Genomic DNA, 22232 nt, shown 5'->3' with positions numbered 1-22232 from the left:
GGAACAAAATGAGAAAGAAAACAAAAAGGTGAAATATTATCCCTTTGATTCAGTCTCCATAGTTTTCTCTCTACATGCATGCAGTTTAGTCTTTATATCAGTCTTGATTGTCCCAATGTACTATTACTCAGATCCTTCAATGGATTCTTATAGCTGAACAAAATAAGGTATAAACTCTCTACCTTTTGAGGCTAATACATTTTGGCTTCAAATTTCTTTTGCAGACTTAAGCTTATACTATGCCCCTTTATATTCTCTGCATTTAACCAACTGTCCCTGTTTTCATTGTCCTTTCCTGCCTATTTGTTTTTTAATTTAATCAATCAACAAATATTCGATTTTTTTGGTTGGGGGAGTCATAGAAATATAGAAATACTTCCTTAGTTTCTTTTGATGATTGCTAACCCCTCCCCTAGATGAGGAAATAGGCTCCTAGGAGGAAGTTCCCTAGAAGATCTTGCCCTGATTGATGATGGGTTAGCCCACCTGTTCAAAGCTTTCACCCATCTCACCTCCCCAGGAGAAGTACTCAAAAACCATCATCTGGGCTTCCTCACTGTCAGGGTCCAGCAAGCAATTATTTAAGTGTTTTGTTGTTCTTTAGTCGTCCTGTCTGACCTTCCCCTAGTCAAACTGAGACTTGTTGAAGATTTTAGCTTAAAAATGCCACGATGACCCATTGTATCCCGGGCCATCTCCAGTCATCTTGATCTAAATCTGGCCATTGGACCCAATGGCTCGGGAGGGAGAATTGAGGCAGGTGACCTTGCCCAACCCTCCCTCACATAAATCTTGGCAAGCCCTTCATTCCTATCAGCAAAATTGTGCCCTACAGTCTTTTTAATCCTTAGAAATTATTAAATAAAAGTGGCACAGGTGTGCCGTTTTTCTTTCCATTTTAAATCTGTATTTCAGTATTTCAAAGATATTTCCTAGAATTATGTTAATATTTACAACCAGCTTTCAAAAAACAGTTTAAGCAGAATACATTAATCTATATAATATTTTCACCATCACTTTTAACTCTAGACAATAACATACCAATCAATCAAGCTCTGATTTGTAGAAGTTGCCAATTTACAAGTTATACTCATACAGAAAATTTAACAATTTAACAATTAGCTCTCAAGAGCTAAATACTTCTGTTCTGATACTCTCTCCTATCAACAGGGCTTATCAATGTACCCCTCTAAAAGTTTTCATGCATTTCTGTGGCTGAAAAAATTAAACATTACCTAATTAATCTAATGACAAGAATCTCTTCCATTAGCCAAGCAGACTGATTAGTCCTCAGCTTACAGACCTCTTTAAATCCTAGATTTATTGTTATGGCCTACCAGAGATTACTTCTCCTTAACAATCTTCAAGAAACTTGAGCCAACTTCACAGGAGACATGAGTGTCAGACTTCAGTGAGAAAAATTAAAAGCAAAATAAAATGGGAAGCAGCTCAGTGGTACAACTGGTCCTGGTGTCAGGAAAACCTAAGTTCAAATCCCAACTCAGACACTTACTAGTTGTGTGGCCCTGGGCAAGTTACTTAACCTGGACTGTCTCCAAAAATAAATAAATGAAACAAAAATAAAGTGTAAAACTGAAGAAAAATCCATTCTGACTGGCTTTCACAGAATGCTTTTCTAAAATAGTTACATGAGTAAAAAAAAAAGTTAAATTGTAACACCTATTGGCTCAAAAAGAAAAAGGAAAAGAAAGGGGAAAAAAAAAAGAGTCATCAACCTAAATTATTCAATATTGATGAGTGCTAAGGGTCACAGAGGGTCTACAAAAACAAATCAATCTGCTTGCCTAAAATAGTGGCAGTTAATATATAAATCTAATATACAAATCCTATGGTTATTTCAGGAAATAACAATATCTTCTTAGTACTCAATATGACTAGTTTTCTGAAATCTAATGATTTTATAGTAGTAAGATATATAATAGTCCTATTATACTCAGACATCTTTCTTAAGGTTTTATATATATAATTTTAAGAGCACCAGAAAATCTCTACTAGGCTAATTAAAATTAATCATTAGCTTCACAGCTTCTCCTAAGAAAGCAATTCTTTAAGACTTTAACATACTATGAGATATCACGTACCGTTCCAGCCAGAATGTCATGAGGACAGCAATCCAGGAGATGACTCTTGCAGACACGATCATCTGTAAACTTCACCCTCTGTCTGGTTTCGTCTCCTGAAATTCATGTTTGTTTTTAAATAAGACAGTATTATCATATTAACCATGCATGGGTATCTGCTGCAACAATTCACCTGGATTTTCGGACTATCAATTTTGTGTACTCCCCATCAAATTCACTGAAAAACAGGGTCTAGAAACATAAGTGGAAATTGGACTCCTGATGGATTTATGGGTTTCTTAAGTACATCACAACAGAATATGGGATCTTACCAAAAGAGGTCTGACTTGCCCATTATGTAAAAGTCAAAATGACCACAATTAAATGGTTTAACAAATATCAAGTTTACCTGGACCCTCCTCAAGGAGAGCAGCTAGGGATGGTGATACCAAAACCCATGTTTCTCAGTGGGCCATCAATCAAAAAATATGACACTTACACCTCCTAATTTCCACCAGCAACAGGTACTTATTCATCTATTTTCTTGATGTGGACAACTGAGTAGGCAGTGTTTTTTGTCCAAAGTCCAGGAAAAGTATCCAAACTTCATTGTAGAACCCTTTAATCTGGGTATCTCCCTAGTTCCCTTTTCCCCACCCTTACAAATATTTTGGCATTTAGGAGTCACTTTTAACAAGACAATATGAGAAAGGCAGAAAGAAACTAGGTTAGTCAATACACACTGCGAGCTCCAACACATACTGTACCCATCTGCATTCTTCAAGACCTCAGCTGCAGAATTTTATGCCCGCTGTTGAAAAGTTTTAAAGGAAAAGTTTTCTTGCCCACACCTGCAGTAAGGAAGTCAGGGGAATGATACATAAAAGTAAAGGCAAAGTGGCAATGGAATGTGACAATTTTAAAGCTAATCTGTGTATATGACACAGATCTGTGTAATACTAAAGTAGGACTATATTTTAGGATTTGCAAGCATCCAGGATTAATGTAGTGTCTTTTTTATTGAAAATGTTTTCTTTCTAAACTACACTTTTAAAGTTACTTGTGAAAAAAGCAAACACTTTTTTGTTATAACAGCTTTAAAAATTGGTTGTGACTCACGGCTCGATGAACATGAGGCTTTTCTGCAACTCCCTTGCAGATTGATGTAGGCAGGCAAAGATACACTGAACCTTTATAAATAAAATAGAGGGGCCACAATTGTTCAGTTTGTATGAAATAAAAATATGGGAAGCAATTCAAAAGCAACTCAATATACAAAGAAAGCTAAAAAGCACTTATTCATCTATGAAATAAAGTGCAAAGAATCTGCACAGCCCTGAAAATGTGCCAGTGTGAATTTACAACTTCATTATTTCCGTAGAAAAGAAAACACAAACCACAACTGGAATATAATTTTGATGTTTTTTTTTGTTTGTTTGTTTGTCTGTTTTGCAAAGGATGCAACAGCTTTTCTTCCTGAGACAATTAAAATTTCTCTTTCCTAGCTATAGTACAAACCTACCTATGTCTGTAAGGAGTTTAGACTAAACACTGGTTTCTCATGTGAAGGCTTAAGGTGGTAATAAAGTCACTTTGCACAAACCCCCATATTAGAAAAGCCGACCTTACAATTTCTCATAATGAAATAAAACAAAAATGGCACTTAGATATATTATATTAGGCTCCCTCTCTGATAGAACTTCTTTCCAGAGGAAGCCCAGGAAAACACTGCCACATGGCCTGGAAATCATACTGTCTGTGATCAAGAAACTCAGGCCCTTCGCTAAATTCCCTAATTTTTTCCTAGGGTGGCTGTTTCTAGGCCAATTAAGCAAGGGTATGGGTGCAGGAGAGGAGGAAGTAAAAGTCGGCCCTGGGGCAAAGAAAAGATGGTCAAAAGCGGACTATACCAGCTAGTTAGCGGTGGGGGTGGGGGTGGGGGGGGTTTGTAAACCACCAAATATAGATACAAATCAGTTACTCTGAGCCGGCAACTGACACCCTCTAAGTTTCGCTCAGGGGACATGGGGGGGCCAGAAGCCATGAAGAAAGATTCAAATTTCAGGAGGGCAAAAAGAACCGCCAGAGCCTCCAGTGGAAGGATGTGCGTGGAGGGAGGGAGCCAGCGCCCCGCGGCTTCTCAGTCCGAGTAAAAAGAAAGGGAATGAGCCACAAAAAGGCCCAAGCTGGGTTAGGCTGAGGAGGGAGTGCGGATGCATGCGTGCCGGGGGATGGGGAGAGAATGCAGTAAGGAAGATGCCCGAGCACCCGAGGCTTCGGCCTCCAGGAGGCAGAATCCGGGAGGAGACAAAGGGACCCAGGGCCTGGGCCTCCGAGAAAGGCTAGCCGACGCGGGGAGGCCAGAGGCTGCGGCACAAAAGGCCCGGGCGCCTCGCCGGGGCGGGCGGGGGAGACAAGAGAGGGAGCCCGGGTCACCTGGGGCGCACGCGCAGGGCCGAGCAGGCCAACTTCCCCCTCCTCCCTCTTTCCCCCTCTCCCCCCGCTTTCTCCCCTTCACCCCCTCCACCCCCAGCTTCGGGCCGACCGAGCCGTTCAGGCCTCACCACCTCCTTCCCCCCCACCCCCCACCTCCGCTCCCCGCCATCACCGCCCGCCATTCCCAGCCGCGGGCTTCTCGGCCGCTCCCTACTCACCGTCCCGGGCCGTGCCCATAAGCTGATCCAGCAGGGCCCGCATCTGCGCCTGGGCCGACATAGTTGGCTGCGGCGGGTGAGGAGAGGGAGAGAAAGAGCCGCGGGAGACCTAGCCGGAGGTTCCTCTCACGGCGCCAGCGGTAGTGGCGGCCCTCGGCTCCTGCGAGTTCTAGACGAGTCGTGTCGGCCTCGAGAGCTCTCCTTCTCTCCTACTCTCTCCTTCCCTGCCGCGAGGGATGTTGGGAGGAAGTGCGTATGCCCTGAGAAACAAAGGCTTCTGGGTGTTGTGGTCTGGTGGAGATAGGATTATAGATTCAAGCTCTAGTTTTCACCTAGTGATGGTTAGGAGCGAGCACTCAATTTCTTTGACGCAAATTCAAACTCTGATGTCTTGTGGGGGACAATTTACCCGTCTTAGTATTACATTCTACCTAAAAGGGTTTAAAAAAATAAAAGAATCAGTTCAATTTTGAGGGCCTACTATGTGCCCAGCAGTTCCACTGCATATTGTGGTTATAAAGACAAATTTGTAACAGTAACTAGTCCTAGAGGAATTAGCACTTCCAAAAGGGAATAACTGTGCACAAACTGTTAAGTAACAACTGGAAGTAATCAGGAAAGAAAAGAGCTCTTAAAGTCAATCAAGGGAGCTGGGAGAATGGGGGCTGCAGATAGGGAGGACAAATAGCCTACGCAAGGTCATGGAGATAGTAGAAGGAACGTGTTGTTAGGGAAATTTCCTACAAGTTTTGTAGCTTGGCTGCTGTAGAGAGAGTGCGTGAAGGAGACTGTCTTAATGAAAAAAAGAAAATAGCATTTACATAAGGTTAGCAACAGAAGTTTGCCAAGGGCAAAATAGAAAATAGCATTTGTTTAGCACCTACTATGTGCCAGGCACTCTGCTTGGTGCTTTTACAGCTGTTACCTTATTCCAGCCCTATAACAACCCTGTGAAGTGGGTGCTATTTTCATACCAGTTATCTCACCATCCAGACTAAGGATCTATCTGCACTCATCTGCAAAGTCTGAGCAAACACGATGAGTTTCCCCAGTTAGGTAAGGTCTCAACTAGGTGGAGGAGCAAGTTAGATCTCATCTCAGGCTCAGTCTCAGTCTCAGCCCTATTCTTTAGAGGCTGATTTGATCTAGTAGAGAATGAGGAAGTGGGAAGGGGGAAAATCCTGTCTCTCTGCAGTATTAACAATTGGTTATTTAATAATCATTTCTCTCAATACCAAATAGAGTGTCAGCTCTGGTAACAAATGAGCAACTACTGTTAACTCCAAAAATACCAAAGAGCTCACATGGATTAAAAGCAAAAAACTTTCTTTATTCTATTTGAGGGAGAGAAACTAGCCACGTGTTGGGAGCCTCCTCTACCAGAACAGAGGAAGTAAGGCTTTACCTTGTTTTATATATTTGGGCCTAGATAAAGAATCAAGCAGTAGCAACAGCGGTGAGACACAACAGCAACAGTGAAACAAGGTTGTCTAGTGGCAGAAAGTCCATTTGTAGCAGGGCTTCATTTCTGGACCTGATGGCACTTGCCCCAAGCTAAGGGACGTCAGTTCTGTGTTTTAGTTGCAGCCAAGTTCATCCAGGACAAGGATTGTTGTTTTGCCAGGCTCAGGACACAGCTTTCTTGCTGGGCCTTAACTCTGAAAAATAGGAAGTCTAAAAAGAGAGAGAGCATGATAAGAGGCATTAGTATTTTTTTTAGAGGTGTCTCTGAGTTTCCTTAGCAGTCTCTGTGCCCAGCACTGTGCTCTGAAATTATAAAGAAAAGCAAAAAACCAGTCCTTATTCTCATGGAGCTTACAGGCTAATAGAAGATACAACCTACAAACAAGATATTTATGGGATAAGGTGGAGATGATCACAGGAAAGACACTGAGATTGAAGTTAATGAAAAAATTCTTCCTATGGAAGGTGAGTCAACAGAAGAGTGACATTGTTAGAACCTATTGATAGGAATATCAATTTAGCAGCTGTGTGGAGGTTAAAATGGAAAATATAGAGATAAATGAAAGCAGATCCATTAGGAGGCTATTGCATTAGTCCAGTTGAGAAAAAAGTGCTTCGCAATTATTATGTTATTTGATCTTCACAACAACTCTGGGAAATATTATGCTAGTATGATCCCCATTTGCAAATGAGAAAATTGAGGCAGACAGAAGCAAGGTGATTTGCCCGGAGTCAGACAATTGGCAAGTGTCTCAGGTCAAAATTGGGCTTGTGTCTTTCTACCGAGCCCAGTGCTTTATCCACTATATCTTCTAGATGCCTGCAACTAGGTAAATAGATGAAGGCTAGAAACATGGGAATCAATCCCTCTATTTTTGTCCGCCTGAATTTTTTATTTCCTTCACAGGCTGATTGTACACTCTTTCAAAGTCCGATTCTTTTTGTGCAGTAAAATAACTGTTTGGACATGTATACATATATTGTATTTAACTTATACTTTAACATATTTAACATGTATTGATCAACCTGCCATCTGGAGGGAGGAGGTGGGCGGAAGGAGGGGAAAAGTTGGAACAAAAAGCTTTGCAATTGTCAATGCTGGAAAATTACCTATACATATATCTTGTAAATAAAAAGATATAATAATAAATAAATAAATAAGAAACATGGGAATCATAAACATAGATTTATTAAGGGTTTCCCTACATGTCCAACACTACTAGGCATTTTGAATGGAATACCAGTCCCTGACCTAAAAAGATTATAGTGTCGTAAAGAAAACAAAACCAAAGCATAAGAAACATTTTTTTTAATAAATTTCAGGCATAAATGAGACAATTTAATGAGGGTCACAATTAAGAGAATAGTTGTTAATCAAAAATCAACATAGCAGGAAACCATCACTTAGAGGAACAAATAGGGCTTTACCTGACAGAACTCTGATATATAAGTGGGCAAGTGTTTACTTTTGTAGGACTACTTCCTCAAATCCAGTTTCTCAGGAATGTGGAGACCAACAGAGGAGACTCATGACATCACAGACCCTCCTGTCTTCTGCAGATGAGAGAGTAAGGTTAAGTGCTGTTAAAATTCTTACAAGGTGCTAAGTAAGTGGAATTGAAGAGACAATGGTTAAATCTAGTTTAGCATTGATTTAATCCTACAACAAATAATGGTTTCCTAGTGATATAAAGATTGGTGTATACTCTGTGTGGAACAAATAAGGAGGAGTTGTCAGGGTGAGAAAGGAGAAGCCCACTAGAAGCTCTTGGAGCCTCAGCCAGGATTCAGTCGAGGAGATTCAGAAGCCAGAGAAGGCAGCCTAAGCTCAACAAACCAAGATTACCTCTAAGAAAAACTAGCTGAGCCCCAGTGAAGGAGATGAGACTTTGAAGGAGACAATAAAGGATTTGGACTTTAATCCCTGGCTGCATTTGGGGTAATTACACTGAACTGAAACAAAGCCTGCTTCCAGAAGCCCCCCAAAAACCTGCTCCCAGAGAACATAATATTTTTTCTTTTTTTTATTATAACTTTTTATTGACAGTATAAATGCTTGGGTAATTTTTTACAACATTGTCCCTTGCACTCACTTCTTTTCCAACTTTTCTCTTTCCTCCCTCCATCCTCTCCTCTAGATGGCAGGCAGTCCCATACATGTTAAATATGTTATAATATAACTTAAATACAATATATGCGTGTAGAACCGTACAGTTTTCTTGTTGTACAGGGAGAACTGGATTCAGAAGGTAAAAATAACCTGGGAAGAAAAACAAAAATGCAAACAATTCACACTCATTTCCCAGTGATCCTTCTCTGGGAGTAGCTGATTCTGTCCATCATTGATCAATTGGAACTGAATTAAATCTTCTCTATGTTGAAGATATCCACTTCCATCAGAATACATCCTCAATATACTTTTGTTGTTGAAGTGTATAATGATCTCCTGGTTCTGCTTATTTCACTCAGCATCAGTTCATGTAAGTCTCTCCAGCCTCTCTGTATTCATCATGCTGGTCATTTCATACAGAACAATAATATTCCATAACATTCATATACCATAAGTTATTCAGCCATTCTCTAATTGATGGGCATCCAGTCAGTTTCCAGTTTCTGGCTACTACAAAAAGGGCTGCCACAAACATTTTGGCACATACAGGTCCCTTTCCCTTCTTTAGTATTTCTTTGGGATATAAGCCCAGCAGTAACACTGCTGGATCAAAGAGTATGCACAGTTTGATAACTTGTTGGGCATAATTCCAGATTGGAGAACATTGTGTTTTAGAGAAGAATATTACAAAGTGCCTGGGCCAAAGTCATGAAGATGGCAAATAATGGAGATAAGATTTGAATTCAGATTTTCATAACTCTGAAGCATAGCATATACTGACTACTCCATACCACTGCTTCCCAGTGGTCTTGATCATTTACGGACTGTAAGAGTGCTCTGCATTTTTTGTCAGGGTTAATGAAACTTGTCTTATATTCAGTGTTTTGATCCACAAGGCACTTGTGTGGGAGCTGAGAAGCTCCAACAGACAAGTCATATCCTATCGTTCCCACAGAAAATACTGGATGGAAACAGAAACTATAAAAAGAAGACCTCTTCACCTTAAACCTGGACTCTGTGAGCCCATAGCAATGTCCATTCTCTCTTGAGTAGAGGGAAGACATGGTAAGACCTGGGGTTTAGGAAAATCTGCTATGTATAAACCAGAGGCAGAGAAATCAACTAGAAGGCTATTATAATTGTCTTAATCTGAAGTTTCGAAGGCTCAATAAATCAACTAATAAATGGTTTTTAATTTCATACTAGGTTCTTGGTTTTGTGCTAGATGGTGTATACAAAGAAAAAGCAAAATCTCTCTCATGCCTGTATAACAGCATATCCATACATTTTTGCTTGCTACCTCCTGCATTGGACTATGAACTCCTTGAAGAAAGGAACAAGTTTTTTGTTTTTGTTTTTGTTTTTTTGTCTCTTTTTGTATCCTCAGCACTTAGGATATAGTAGGCACTTAAATGTTTATTGACTGATTGACATATATGAAAAATGTTTTGAAGGCAGAATTATAGGACGTGGCAACTGATTGGAGTGAAGAGTCATGGATGGCACCTAGGCAGTCTAAGTGAGTGGGAGGATGGTGGCACCCCAGCAGTAACAGGGAAGTTTGGAAGGGGAAAAGAGTTTGGAGGACAATACAAAGTTGTTTTCTATAATGATGAGTTTAAGATGTTTGTGGAGTTATCCAGTTTGAGGCGCCTAATAGGCAGTTGGACAGAGTAAAGCTGCAGGTTCAGAGAGAGGCTGGAGCTGGCTGAATAGATCGGAGAATCATCTGCATAGAAATAATCATTTAATCCATAAGTTCTGATGAGATTCACAAGGAAGAAGAGAAGAGGACCCAACTTTCAACTTTGAGGACACCCATGGTTATCAGGCTCATTTTGTAGGAGGATTAAGCAAGAGAGACCACGAGGGAGCAGTGAAACAGCCAATAGAGAAGGCTTCCTCCATGGAGGCTGCAGAGGCTATGAGAATAGAAAGCATTTCTTTACAGTGCTTTTCAGAGCACTTTACAGATACACCCACCAGGTGGCACCACGGTGCAACAGAGTGCTGGGTCTACTAGAGGTAGGAAGTTCAAATCCAGCTTCACATTCTAGCTGTGTGAGCTCTGTTTCCCGAGTTGTAAAAGGAAGGATAATAGCGCCTACCTCACAGGGCTATTGTGAGCATCAAATGAGACTGAAATCGTAAAGCAATTAGCATAGCACCTGGCAGACAGTAAGTAGGCGTTTAATAAATGCTTGTTTTTCCCTTCCTTCCTTAGTCCTTGTACCAACCTGGAAAGTAGCCGATATTATCCTCATTTTTACAAACAATGACACTGAGGCACATAAAGATGAAAAGACTTGCCTTGGCTTATGCATTTAGCAAGTATTTGAGGGAGGTTTGGGTCTCAGATTCTCCTAAATCCAAATCCTTCATTCTAGTCACTGTGCCACCTGGATGCTCCCAAGGGAAGTTTAGAAGAATGAAGAAACCCAAGGTTTGTTAATTAAGAGATCCCTGGTAACTTTGGTGATCAACAGTTTAAACAGTGATCAAGTAAGAAACTCAGATTATTGAGAATTAAGGAGAATTAATTAATTTGCCAAAGATCAATCAGTTGATCAACAATTTTTTTTTTTAAGTTCTTACTAGGTTCTAGACTTTGTGTCAGGTGCTGGATACAAAGAAAAAACAAAATCTCTCTCATGGAGCTTACATTTTAAGAAAGAGAATGCAAATAGACCTCAAGTACACAAAAACAAGATAATATTCAAGAGGATAGCCTCCCATAAAAGTATTTGAGCTGATCCTGAAGGAAACCAGTGACTCCTTATTACCACCAGGATCAAATATAAAATCTTCTGTTTCGTTTTTAAAGCCTTTCCTAATCTCCCTATTCTATCTTTCTCCAGCCTTTTTACACATTACCCCTCCATGTACTCTGGGATCCAATGACATTGGAGTCTTGCTCCCCTCCCACAAGATATGCCCTACTTTGTACCCTTTCATTATATGTCCCCTTATGCCTGAAATGACCCTCCTCATAATCTCTCACCACATTTCCCTGGCTTCATTGAAGTCTCAGCTAAAATCAACTTCTCTGCTAAAAATCTTTGATGGGGGCAGCTAGATGGCACAGTGGATGAAGTACTAGTCAGGAGGTCTTGAGTTCAAATGTAAACTCAGACAAATCTACCCTTAACACTTCCTAGCTGGGTGACCTTGGGCAAGTCTCTTAATCCCAATTGCCTCAGTGAAAACAAAAATATTTGATTAAGGTGTTCAATCTTAGTGTTTTCCCTTCAAGATTATCTCTAATTTATCTGGCCTCTATCTTGTTTGTATGTAATTATTGAGGTGGTCCTAGTAAGAGGTGGAGTTAGTAGAGAAAGATTAAAGTATGGATGGAATTGTTTCCTGAGGCAAGCAGGGAAGAGCCCAGATGGGGATCAGCTCAGCCTTATGATCTCACCCTCGGTGGAGTAACCACCACCTTGCTATGTCCAATCAAAAGTCCAAATTATGTCAAACCCTTAAGGTTAAATTTCCCCTAAAATCTGTCCATGGCCCATGTCATCTTTGCTGAATCCCTTTGGGGATTATAGCCCACCAGGGCACTCGACCTCATAGTTTCTCCTCACCTATCCTCACCTATCCCCCATGCTTCATCGTGTCCTTCTCTTATACCTAACTTACTTTTTTAGGGTGCTAAATCCCTCTATGGATTTAACCTGCCAGTTAAGGGCATGTTCCCACCTCAAAGAGTATTCCCTTTCTCCTGGTTAATTGTGAATTGTACTAGGGAACTTGTTCTTTCCATTAATTGTTAAAACCCTTTACTAATTATTCTCTCCCAACTTTATTTCATATTTATCACTCCTGGTGTCTATTGCACTACTTTATTTATTTATTTATTTATTTTTTGTACTCTCTTTTAAATAAACCTACCTTTTGCCAAAGAAAATGGCCATTGTGAATTCTTCACATGACCAGACTCCAACATTTGGTGCCTACATCAATCTCATCATTTGGTGAACCCCAAATATATCTTTTAGAACTAGGAAGACTAGCTTAAACACATCATTTATTTGTATGTTGTCTCCTCATTAGACTCCTTAAAAGCTGGGAATATTTTTGCCTTTCTTTATCTCCAGTATTTACTTAGTTCAGTACCTGGTACAAAATAAGTGCTTAATTTATTTTAATAAGTTAAATATAGTAAGCTAGGATTATGTAGCATTTTTTCAATTTTCTTCCAATTATATGTAAAAACATTTTTAACATTTCTTTTCAAAATTTTGAGTTCCAAATTCTCTTTCTTAGTCCTCTGCACTCTCATTGGGAAGGCAAACAATTTGATATAGGTTATATGTGCTATCACATAACATATATTTCCACAGTAGTCATGTTCTAAAAGAAAACATAGACCAAAAAACCCCAGGAAAAATAAAGAAAATTTTAGTATATTTCCATCTTCATTCAGAGTCTATGAGTTTTTCCCTCTGGAAGTGGAAAGCATTTTTCATCATGGAGTCCTTTAGAACACTTACTTAAATCACTGTCTTACTGAATACAACCAAGTCATTCACTGCTGATCACAATACAACATTGCTGTAACTGTGTACAATATTTTCTTTTTTTTTCACTTTATTTATTAAAGCTTTTTATTTACAAAGCATATGCATGAGTAATTTTTCCAACATTGACCCTTGCATAACCTTTTGTTCCAAATTTTCCCCTCCTTTCCTCCCACCCTTTCCCTAGCTGGCAGGTAATCCAATACATGTTAAATATGTTGAAATACATGTTAGATCCAATATATCTATTTATACAATTATCTTGTTGTGCAAGAAAAATCAGATCAAGAAGGAAGAAAAAGAAAAACTGAAAAAGAAAACACAATGCTAGCAAATAACGACAGAAAGAGTGAGAATGTTTTGTTGTATTCCACACTGTTCCCATGGTTCTCTCTCTGGGTGTAGATGGATCTCTTCATCACTGCACAAGTGGAACTGGTTTGAATCATCTCAGTGTTGAAGAAAGTATGTACAATATTTTCTTGGTTTTTCTTACTTCACTTGCATCAGTTCATGTAAGCCTTTCCAGGTTTTTCTTAAAGCATCCCACATTTGTTACCACTTGTTCAACCATTCCCCAATTGATGGGTATCCCCTCAATTTCTCATTCTTTCACATATTATCTCACAGCTAGTAAGAATCTGAGGCATGAATTCAACTGAGGTTATGGCTTCCTGTCTCCAGAGTCAACTTTTAGCCATTTCACAAAGCTGCTAATGTTCTTTAAACATCAGATTCAAAATCATAATATAATTTTCCTGCTTTCTCTTCAAATCAATTTCCTCAATTACAATCTCTTCCCTCTAGTCATAAAGGAAGTATCCTCCCTTGATAATGCTAGACCTTTTTCTAAGTTGAATTCCTCTTAAATCCAAATGGAAGTTACCATATCCTTCTATATATTCTTCCCACAATTAACTTTCCTGACACTTGTCATTCATGGTTCTCCTACCTGACTTTTCTTCCTTTATCCCTTTTGCTACCTCCTCATCTTTATTTTACTCTTTAAACATAGAACTCTAAACAATATCCCAGGCTCTGTGCTAATCTGTCTCTAAACTCCTTTCTCACTTATCTTGCATCCATAATGATAAATTTATAACTATCATTCAACTGTTTCTCAGCATTCTGGTGCCAATGTTTTAACAACTTCTCAACTATCTCTACTAGAATGTCTACTAACACTCCAAGACTTAACATGTCTAAAACTGAACTTACTATCGTTATCTCAAACCGTTCTAACCTCTCCCTCATAACAGCATCACCCTGGTACCAGTTTCATATCCCTGGAATGATCTTTGGCTTTTTCTTATTTTTCACCCTAAATATATAATCAAGTTGAAAATTCTAACTCTACTACCAGCAGGTAGTAGACTAGTATTATAGTAGACTCTACTAATATTCAAGAGGGATATTAGTTAAATCATTTCATTTATCTGGACTTCAGTTTCATCATCTATGAAATGGGGATAATAATGCTGTCTCCTTCACAGAATTCATTTGAAAGAAACACTGGATAAACCAGAGTATGCTAAATAAATGTTATTACTCTTTTTATTGACAAAGGCCTGTAATTTTCATCTTCAACTCTATTCAATGAATATTTAAGCCCTCTTCTCATTAAAACTAATAATTTCTAGTCACATGAAAAGGTGCTCTAAATCATTATGATCTGTGAAATGCAAATTAAGACAACTCTGAGATACCACTAATATCTCTCATATTGACTAAGATGACAAGAAAAGATAATGACAAGTGTTGGAGAGGATGAAGGATATGTTAAACATGTACAATTCCTCTATACATATTTCCACAAATATGCTGCACAAGAAAAATCTGATCAAAAAGGGGGAAAAAATGAGAAAGAAAATAAAATGCAAGCAAACAACAAAGTGGGAAAAAGTTTTCACAGTCCTCTCTCTGAGTGTAGATGGCTCTCTTCATCACAAGATCATTGGAACTGGCCTCAATTATCTCATTGTTAGAGTCACATTCATCAGAATCGTCTAATATTGGTTTTGACAATGTACAGTGACATCCTGGTCCTGCTCATTTCACTCAGCATCAATTCATGTGAGTCTCTCCAGACCTTTCTGAAATCATCCTGCTGGCCATTTCTTACCAAAAAAATAGTATTCCATAACATTCATATACCACAATTTATTCAGCCATTCTCCAATTGATGGGCATCCACTCAGTATCCAGTTCCTTGTCACTAAGGAAAGGGCTGCCACAAACATTTTTGCACATGTGGGTCCCTTTCCCTCCTTTATGATCTCTCTCTGGGATACAGGCCTAGTAGAAACACTTCTGGGTCAAAGGATATGCACAGTTTGATAGATCTTTGAGCACAGTTACAGAATGGATAGATAAAGAAATGGAAACTCCAAGCATATGAAATGACACTCCAAATTACTTGTGGTAAGAAAAGTGTGACGTTTTATCTAGGACTTCAAAGAGGAAATATCTACTGTTAAAAAGACAATTGGAAGTTTGTTGATGAAGTCCATTGGTTCATCTATTCTGGAAATCAATTTGCAATTATGTGAGAAAACTTGCAAAATTCTTCTTATAGTTTGAGCTAGCCATTGCATTGTTGGTCAAATGTCCCAGAAAGATTGTAGATAAATAGATATGTAGATAGACTTTATGTTTAAGTAGATAGATAATAGATTAAAAATCTTCATAGTCATTGTCACTATTTTTGTAGTAACTAGCAACAAAGACAAAAAAATAGAAATCTACCGATTGGAGAAAAGCTCTATAAACATTACCTTCTCCAACTCATTTTACAAATGAGGAAACTGAGGCAAACAGGATGAAGTGACTTGTTCAGGGTCATACAACTAATGTCCTACTGTAGTCATGCAAAATAAATTTCCACATTAGCCATGTGCCAAAAAAGAAAGAAAGAAAAAAAGAAAATATGCTTCAGTTTTCACTGTGAGTCCATTGGCTTTCTTTATCTGGAAATGGCAAATATATTTTATCATGAATTCTTTGAAATTGTATTGGTCATTGCATTGATCAAAAATCAAGTCTTTTAAAGTTGCTTTTCTTTATAATATTGCTGTTATTGTATAAATTGTTCTTGTTTTGCTCACTTCACTTTGCATCAGGTTTTTCTGAAACCATACATTTCACCATTTCTTAGATCACAATAGTATGCCATCATATTCACATTCCATAACTTGTTTAACCATTCCCCAGTTGATGGACATCCTTAGTTTCTAATTCTGCCACAAAAAAGCACTACGATAAATATTCTTGTACATATGGATCCTTTTTCTTTTCAGTTTCTTTGGGATATAGTTCAGTGGGAACAGGGAAAAGACAGCTGAGAAATAGAAGTGAAGACTGAAGATTAGAACTATCCAAAACTGAAATTGAACTGTTTCAAGAGAGGGTTTACTCCTAGCTAAAGGTCTTCAAGGAAAAGCCAAATTACCTTCTGGATACCATGTAGAAGGATGTCTTTAGATGTGAGTTGGATGGTGATAATCAATGAGGGCCTTTCCAATCCTAGTAGCCTGTGATGGCAGTGCATTCTTGGATAAATCACTTTGTGACAAGTAAAAATCCAAGAGACATAGTTTCTGGGTAATAAACAATTTTATTAATTATGGCTAGCAAATAATCAATAAAATAAGGTCAGTGGCCCTCTCAAAAACCAAAAATCAATAAAGAATTTTCAAAAAAGAAAGAAAAAAAGTTCTTGGTTTGGTTTACTTCACTTTGTACCTATTTACAGGTCTAATATGTAGCTATGAAATATATGATATTATTTCTTATTATGTTACATGTATATATCATAATTTATTTAGCTATTCCATAATTGGTCTCCTGTTTTTTAATCAATACAAGATGGTTTTGATGAGTATGGCAAATAGTATAATCTGGAAATAGTACTCCCCATGTCTCTACTGCTTTTATTTCTCTTGATTTTCTAGATCTTCTATTTTTCCAAATGAATTTTGTTTATTTTATCAATTCTGAAAGTAATTCTTTGATAATTTGATAGTTATAGCATTTTAAGTAAATTAATTTTGGTAGTATTGTCATTTTTATTATGTTAGCATAACTGAGAGTTCTGAATATTCCTCCAGATTTATAAATTATTCTTTTATTTAAGGAACATTTTTAATGAAATTTATTCAAATAAATTGTGTTTTGTTAGATATTTTGTACATTTTGAAGTTTTTTGGAATATTTCCCTTTCTAGTACTGCCTCTTAGATTTTGTTATTATATAGAAATGCAATTTTATGGGTTTATTTGTATACTATGATTTTGCTGAAGCTATCCATTTCTCAATTATTATCTTTAAAATTAAATTAAATCCTATTCTCTAGGATTTTCTGAGTAAACTATAATGTCATCAGAAAGCAGGGTTAGTTTTATCTCTTTTTAAGCTATCTTTATCTCTTAAATTTCTTTCTTTTTTCTTATTATTTTGCTAACATTTCTTGAAACTATGCCAGATAATAGTGGGGAGACCAGGCATCCTTTTACTTCAGTATTTATGGGGAAAGGTTTTTAGCACACCTCACTTTATATAATCCTTGCTTTTGATTTTGGGTAGATATTTTTTATGACATTAGAAAAAGCTTCTCTATGTTTATATTTTGGAGAAATTTTGTTCATTGTTTTTAGTTTTTAGCATAAATGGGTATCCTAACCAGACTGAATACAGGCTTAGTAGTTTTATTGGTCTTTTCAGAGAATCAGCTTTTAATTATATTTATCTTTCTGCAGGTTTTTTCTCTGATAATAGTTTAATGTCCAAGCTATATAAAAAATTAATATACATGGATACCTAAATGTGTATGTATGCTTCTGTATGTGTGTATACACAAAAGACCAGAAAAAGTCATTTCCAAATAAATAGTGTACAAAGGATATGATCTCAACAGGCAGTATTAAAAGAGAGAGAGAAAGAGAAAGAGAATGCACTTAGATCCTGATTAGTGTGAGTAATGAATTCCCAGAAATAACTTCCTGTTAGCACTATTTTTAGTTATGGTAATTAATTCAAGACTAATGGAAATATGCAGTGCAAATTCAAATAATATAATTATTTAAAGGTAGAATTCACATTTGGACTTAGTAAATGCTCTAAAACCCTAATAATAAAAGAAATAACAAATCGAAATAACCCTAAAGTTTCACCTTATGTCCTACAAATTGGCAAGTAGATTAGAAAATATGAATAGTAAATGTTGGAAGGGTTTTGAGAACATCCATACTGATGTATTGTTTGTGAAATGATGAATCTGTCCAACTATTTTGGAAAACAATTTGGAATTATGCAAATAAAGTGACTAAAATGATTATAATACCTCAAGAAGGCCATTGATGTTTTTGTTTTGTTTTTCTAGTAAATTTATTTTTAATACACATTGCTTTATGAATCATCTTGGGAGAGAAAAATCAGAGCAAAAGGGAAAACCGTGGGAGAGATTAAAAAAAAAAAGAAGTGAACATAGCATGTGTTGATTTACATTTAATCTCCATAGTTCTTTTTCTGGATGCAAATGGCATTTTCTGTCCAAAGTCTATTAGGATTGCTTTGGATCACTGAACTACAGAGAAAACCAAGTCTCGTATTTGATCATCATACATTCTTGCTGTTATTGTGTACTATGTACTCTTGTTTCTGCTTGTTTCCCTCAGCATCAATTAATGTAAATCTTTCCAGGCCTTTCAAAAATCAGCTTGTTTATCATTTTTTAATAAAACAGTAACATTCCATTATCTTCACACACCACAACTTGTTCAGCCATTCCCCAATTAATGGGCATCTACTCATTTTCCACTTCTTTGTTTCCACAAAAAGAGCTGCTACAAACATTTTTGCACATGTGGGTCCTCTTCCCTCATGATTTCCTTGAGATACAGACCCAGTAATGGCATTGCTGGGTCAAAGGGCATGCACAGTTTTATAGCCCTTTGGGCATAGTAAGGAGACCATTAATAAAATCCCCACATACAGAATATTTAAAGCAGCACATTTTTTGAGAACAACAGATTGGTAACAAAGTAGATGCCCAGTGATTGGAAAATGCTGAACAAAATAAGGTTTAGAATGAAATAAAACAGTATTATTCTGCTGTAAGAAATAATGAATATAATACAGAGAAGCATAGAGAGATCTAGATGAGGATGGAAGTAAGCAGAAGAAAGGAAATAAAATACACAGTGACTACAACAATATGAATGTAAAGAACATTCAAAAGAAGTTAAAAGTGAATGTTGCAAAATTATATAGAATAAGCCAAGAAGATATCTCCACTCTACCCCTTTGCAGAGGAACGAGGCACAGAAACATGATAAAATATGTTTGGGGTTTTTTGAGGTATTATGCTGATTTCCTTGTTGTTTTTTGTTTGTTTATTCATTTTTGTTATATGGGATGACTCTCTGAGAATGAGGTGGAGAGTTATAGGGGGAAATTATGATGTCAAAACAAATAACCTCCACAAAACTTATTATAAAACAAAAAAGTAGGAATGAAGTTTCAATTCATTCTTCAAACTTCAAACTTCCATCAGCCTTCACACTATTTTATAAAGGCATAGTTTTTGAACTACTTCAGTACTAGTTTAAAAATGGAAAACAATAAAACCCTACGAGAAAAAATCAGAAACATTTTATAAACCCCCAATACAAATGTCCTAGAAAAAATTTTACTTAACAAAAATTGCTGGAAAAACTGGAGCTTAACCTAATCTAGTTTTAATTGATTCTCATTTCTTTTGGTTTTGCCTCTAAAATCAATCTTCTGTTTGGGAAACAAATATAACTTCACAAATGTGGATTCCACCATAGCTTTTGGGATTATATAAATAATATTCCTCCCCCATTGTAACCAACCTCATATAGATTGGGAAACATCCCCCTATATCTGATTGACTACCAATTACCGTAATTATAGTTTCAAAGCATAGATCTGGAAGCAGAAGTAAATACTTAATACCTAGATCCCTGTACCAATCACCACCCTAGAACTCCTGAACCTTTAAAAGAGAACATCCCAATCACTTCAGAGATGGAACTTTTCTTGCACAAAAAGGGAAATCTGGGAAGCAATTTTAAAGGAAGATGATGGTTTTCTATCCCACATCTGGATTTAAAGGAACACAGCATGACCAAAAAAAAAAAAAAATCTTTAATAAGTAGCCTACAGACATATACAATCATATATTGGCCCACAACTCTATTGCCTTTGGGCAGAATTGATTTTGCAGTAGAAAAACTGACCCAGACAAATGTATGCAGTAGGGAGCTGGGGTACAAGTATTGTAGATAATCTTTATTTTCTGTATGCTGATGAAGTAGGAATGTCAATAGAGTTGCTAAATGATTGATATTTATTCTCCTCATTCCCTAAAACCCAAAAGTATTTTGAATACTGTGACTGTTCTTAATATGTTCTGCAGTGGTTCAATTCTGAATAAAAAAGGATATGCTTACAACATAGTAATTCCTGTAAACTCAGTAAACCTGTGAATGCACTTCATCGCCAGTCCATCGAAGGGTGTGTGTCTGAGAACTAGAAATATTACAGAAAAGCAGAATATAATTCTTTTTAAAATAGCTTTTTATTTTCAAAATATATGCAAAGATAATGTTCAACACTCACTCTTGCAAAACTTTGTATTCCAAAATTTTCTTCTTCTCTTCCTCCTCCCTCCTCTAGCCAGCAAGTAATCCAATGGAGGTTAAACATGTGCAATCCTTCTAAACATATTTCCACATTTATCATGCTGCACAAGAAAAATCAGGAAAAAAAAACAACAAAAAAGATGAAAATACTATGTTGTGATCCACACTCATTCCCACAGTTCTCTGGCTGCAGATGGCTCTCTTTGTCACAAAATCATTGGAACTGGCTTGAATTATCTTATTCTTGAAAAGAGCCACAGGTGGGTTTTTTTTTTTTTGTGGCTGTGAAAGTTCTCTTGGTTCTATTCACTTAGCATCAGTTCATGTAAGCCTTTCTGAAATCAGCAGGATCATAATTCTTAAGTAAATTATCCTGATGTTTATTGCAAGATAGATGAGGATAGGGAGAGAAGCTAAAAAATGTTAATTTTAGGTCTATTCCATTAATTCTAGCGTAGCTGGGTGTCCCAGTACAGGATGGATGGGCCTGATAGAGCCAGGAAGAACCATCTTCCAGGTAAATATACTGGAAAAGATACTTAACCTTGTTTGCCTCAATTTCCTCATCTGTAAAATGAGATTTAGAAGAAAATAGCAAAGCCACTTTAATATCTATGCCAAGAAAATCCCAAATGGAGTCACAAAAAGCCAGACGAATGAAAAATGACTGAATTTCACTAATCCAGACCTGGGAGGAATAGAGCCTAATAGGAAATGTTTCTAACCTATATCCGATTGCTTGCTGTTTGGGGAGGGGGAAGGAAAGAGGAAAATGTGGTAGGCAGTCTTACAAAAACGAATATCAAAAATTATCTTTACATGTATTTGGGAAAATAAGACAATACTGAGAAAAATAATCTAGGATAAATAGAATTGTTTTGGGGAACAGCCAGAATATCCTTAAAAATTCTACTTGTTGTAGTCTTAAGTAATCTCAGAGTCGCGGGAAAGAAAAGACTGTTTCCTTGGTTTTCCATTTGCCACGCACCAGTTACAGTGGGGGGCCAAGATTGGAAGGGACTGCCGAGATAACTGGTCCGAAAGCGTTATTTGCTGATGACTCTCGGGCGCGTGGTGAATGGAGTGCCGGGACCCGGGAGGAGACCTATCTACAGTAGGAAGAGTTTGGACTCGAACCCGGGTTCTCCGCCGTCTACTTCGGCTCTCTTTTCAACCATTTTACAGATAACACATTGAAGCCAAAAAAGAGGTCACAGGTGCCAAAGAGAGCGCATCAACACCCGTGTTCTGAGGTAGCCTTTCCCGGGCTAAGGTCTTGGGCGTCTCTCAGGAGGCTGGGAAAGCGTGTCCCGAGTGGTGGCTCACGGGCCCGGAAAGGACCCGCGAAGCATTCCGTGCAACCGCGCTCCTGGGACGGTGCAGGAGACTGGGATCCAGAGCCAGCATGAGACCTGCCCTTAATGTCAAAGCACTGGCTCTCAGGCGCCCGGCACCGCATCCGGCTGCGGATGTTTGCAGTGGTGCAGCGAGGATGCCGGGAGGGAGCCACGACCTGCTTCCCTCGCCCCAGCAGGGCGGCATCCCGAGTTCCACCTGTCTTGGGGGGAGTGTCTAGATCTCGAAAGAGTGGGGAAAACGCCCTGGCTGTGGCCCCGCCCTTGGGACTCGGAGAGGCGAGGCCACGCCCACAGCAGGGCTTCGAGAACGAGGTTGGGGGCGGGGGCGTCGCGCCGGGGCCACAAAGGCGCGGAGTTGTAATAGTTGCTAAGCATTCA

General features: G+C 38.0%; 1 protein-coding gene across 4 annotated transcripts in view; it reads right to left on the bottom strand.

Moving 5' to 3' along the window:
* The window catches only part of LUC7L (LUC7 like), a 41258-nt gene extending 36291 nt beyond the window's left edge, over positions 1-4967 (bottom strand). For 2 of the 4 annotated variants that reach the window (XM_074279829.1, XM_074279828.1), the window contains exons 1-2: positions 4736-4964; positions 2103-2197 (exon numbers count right to left, since the gene is read on the bottom strand). In XM_074279829.1, coding sequence (XP_074135930.1) covers positions 2103-2197; positions 4736-4796 — 156 coding nt within the window. In that variant the 5' untranslated portion in view covers positions 4797-4964. Of the gene's footprint in view, positions 1-2102; positions 2198-3200; positions 3272-4735 lie in introns of all 4 variants that reach the window. The other 2 variants (XM_074279832.1, XM_074279833.1) reach the window with 2 other exon arrangements.
* Positions 4968-22232: the final 17265 nt, after the last annotated feature.

The sequence above is a fragment of the Sminthopsis crassicaudata genome, chromosome 1, assembly GCF_048593235.1.
Source record: "Sminthopsis crassicaudata isolate SCR6 chromosome 1, ASM4859323v1, whole genome shotgun sequence".
NCBI lineage: Eukaryota > Metazoa > Chordata > Mammalia > Dasyuromorphia > Dasyuridae > Sminthopsis > Sminthopsis crassicaudata.
This window is presented reverse-complemented; position numbering and strand designations above follow the sequence as displayed.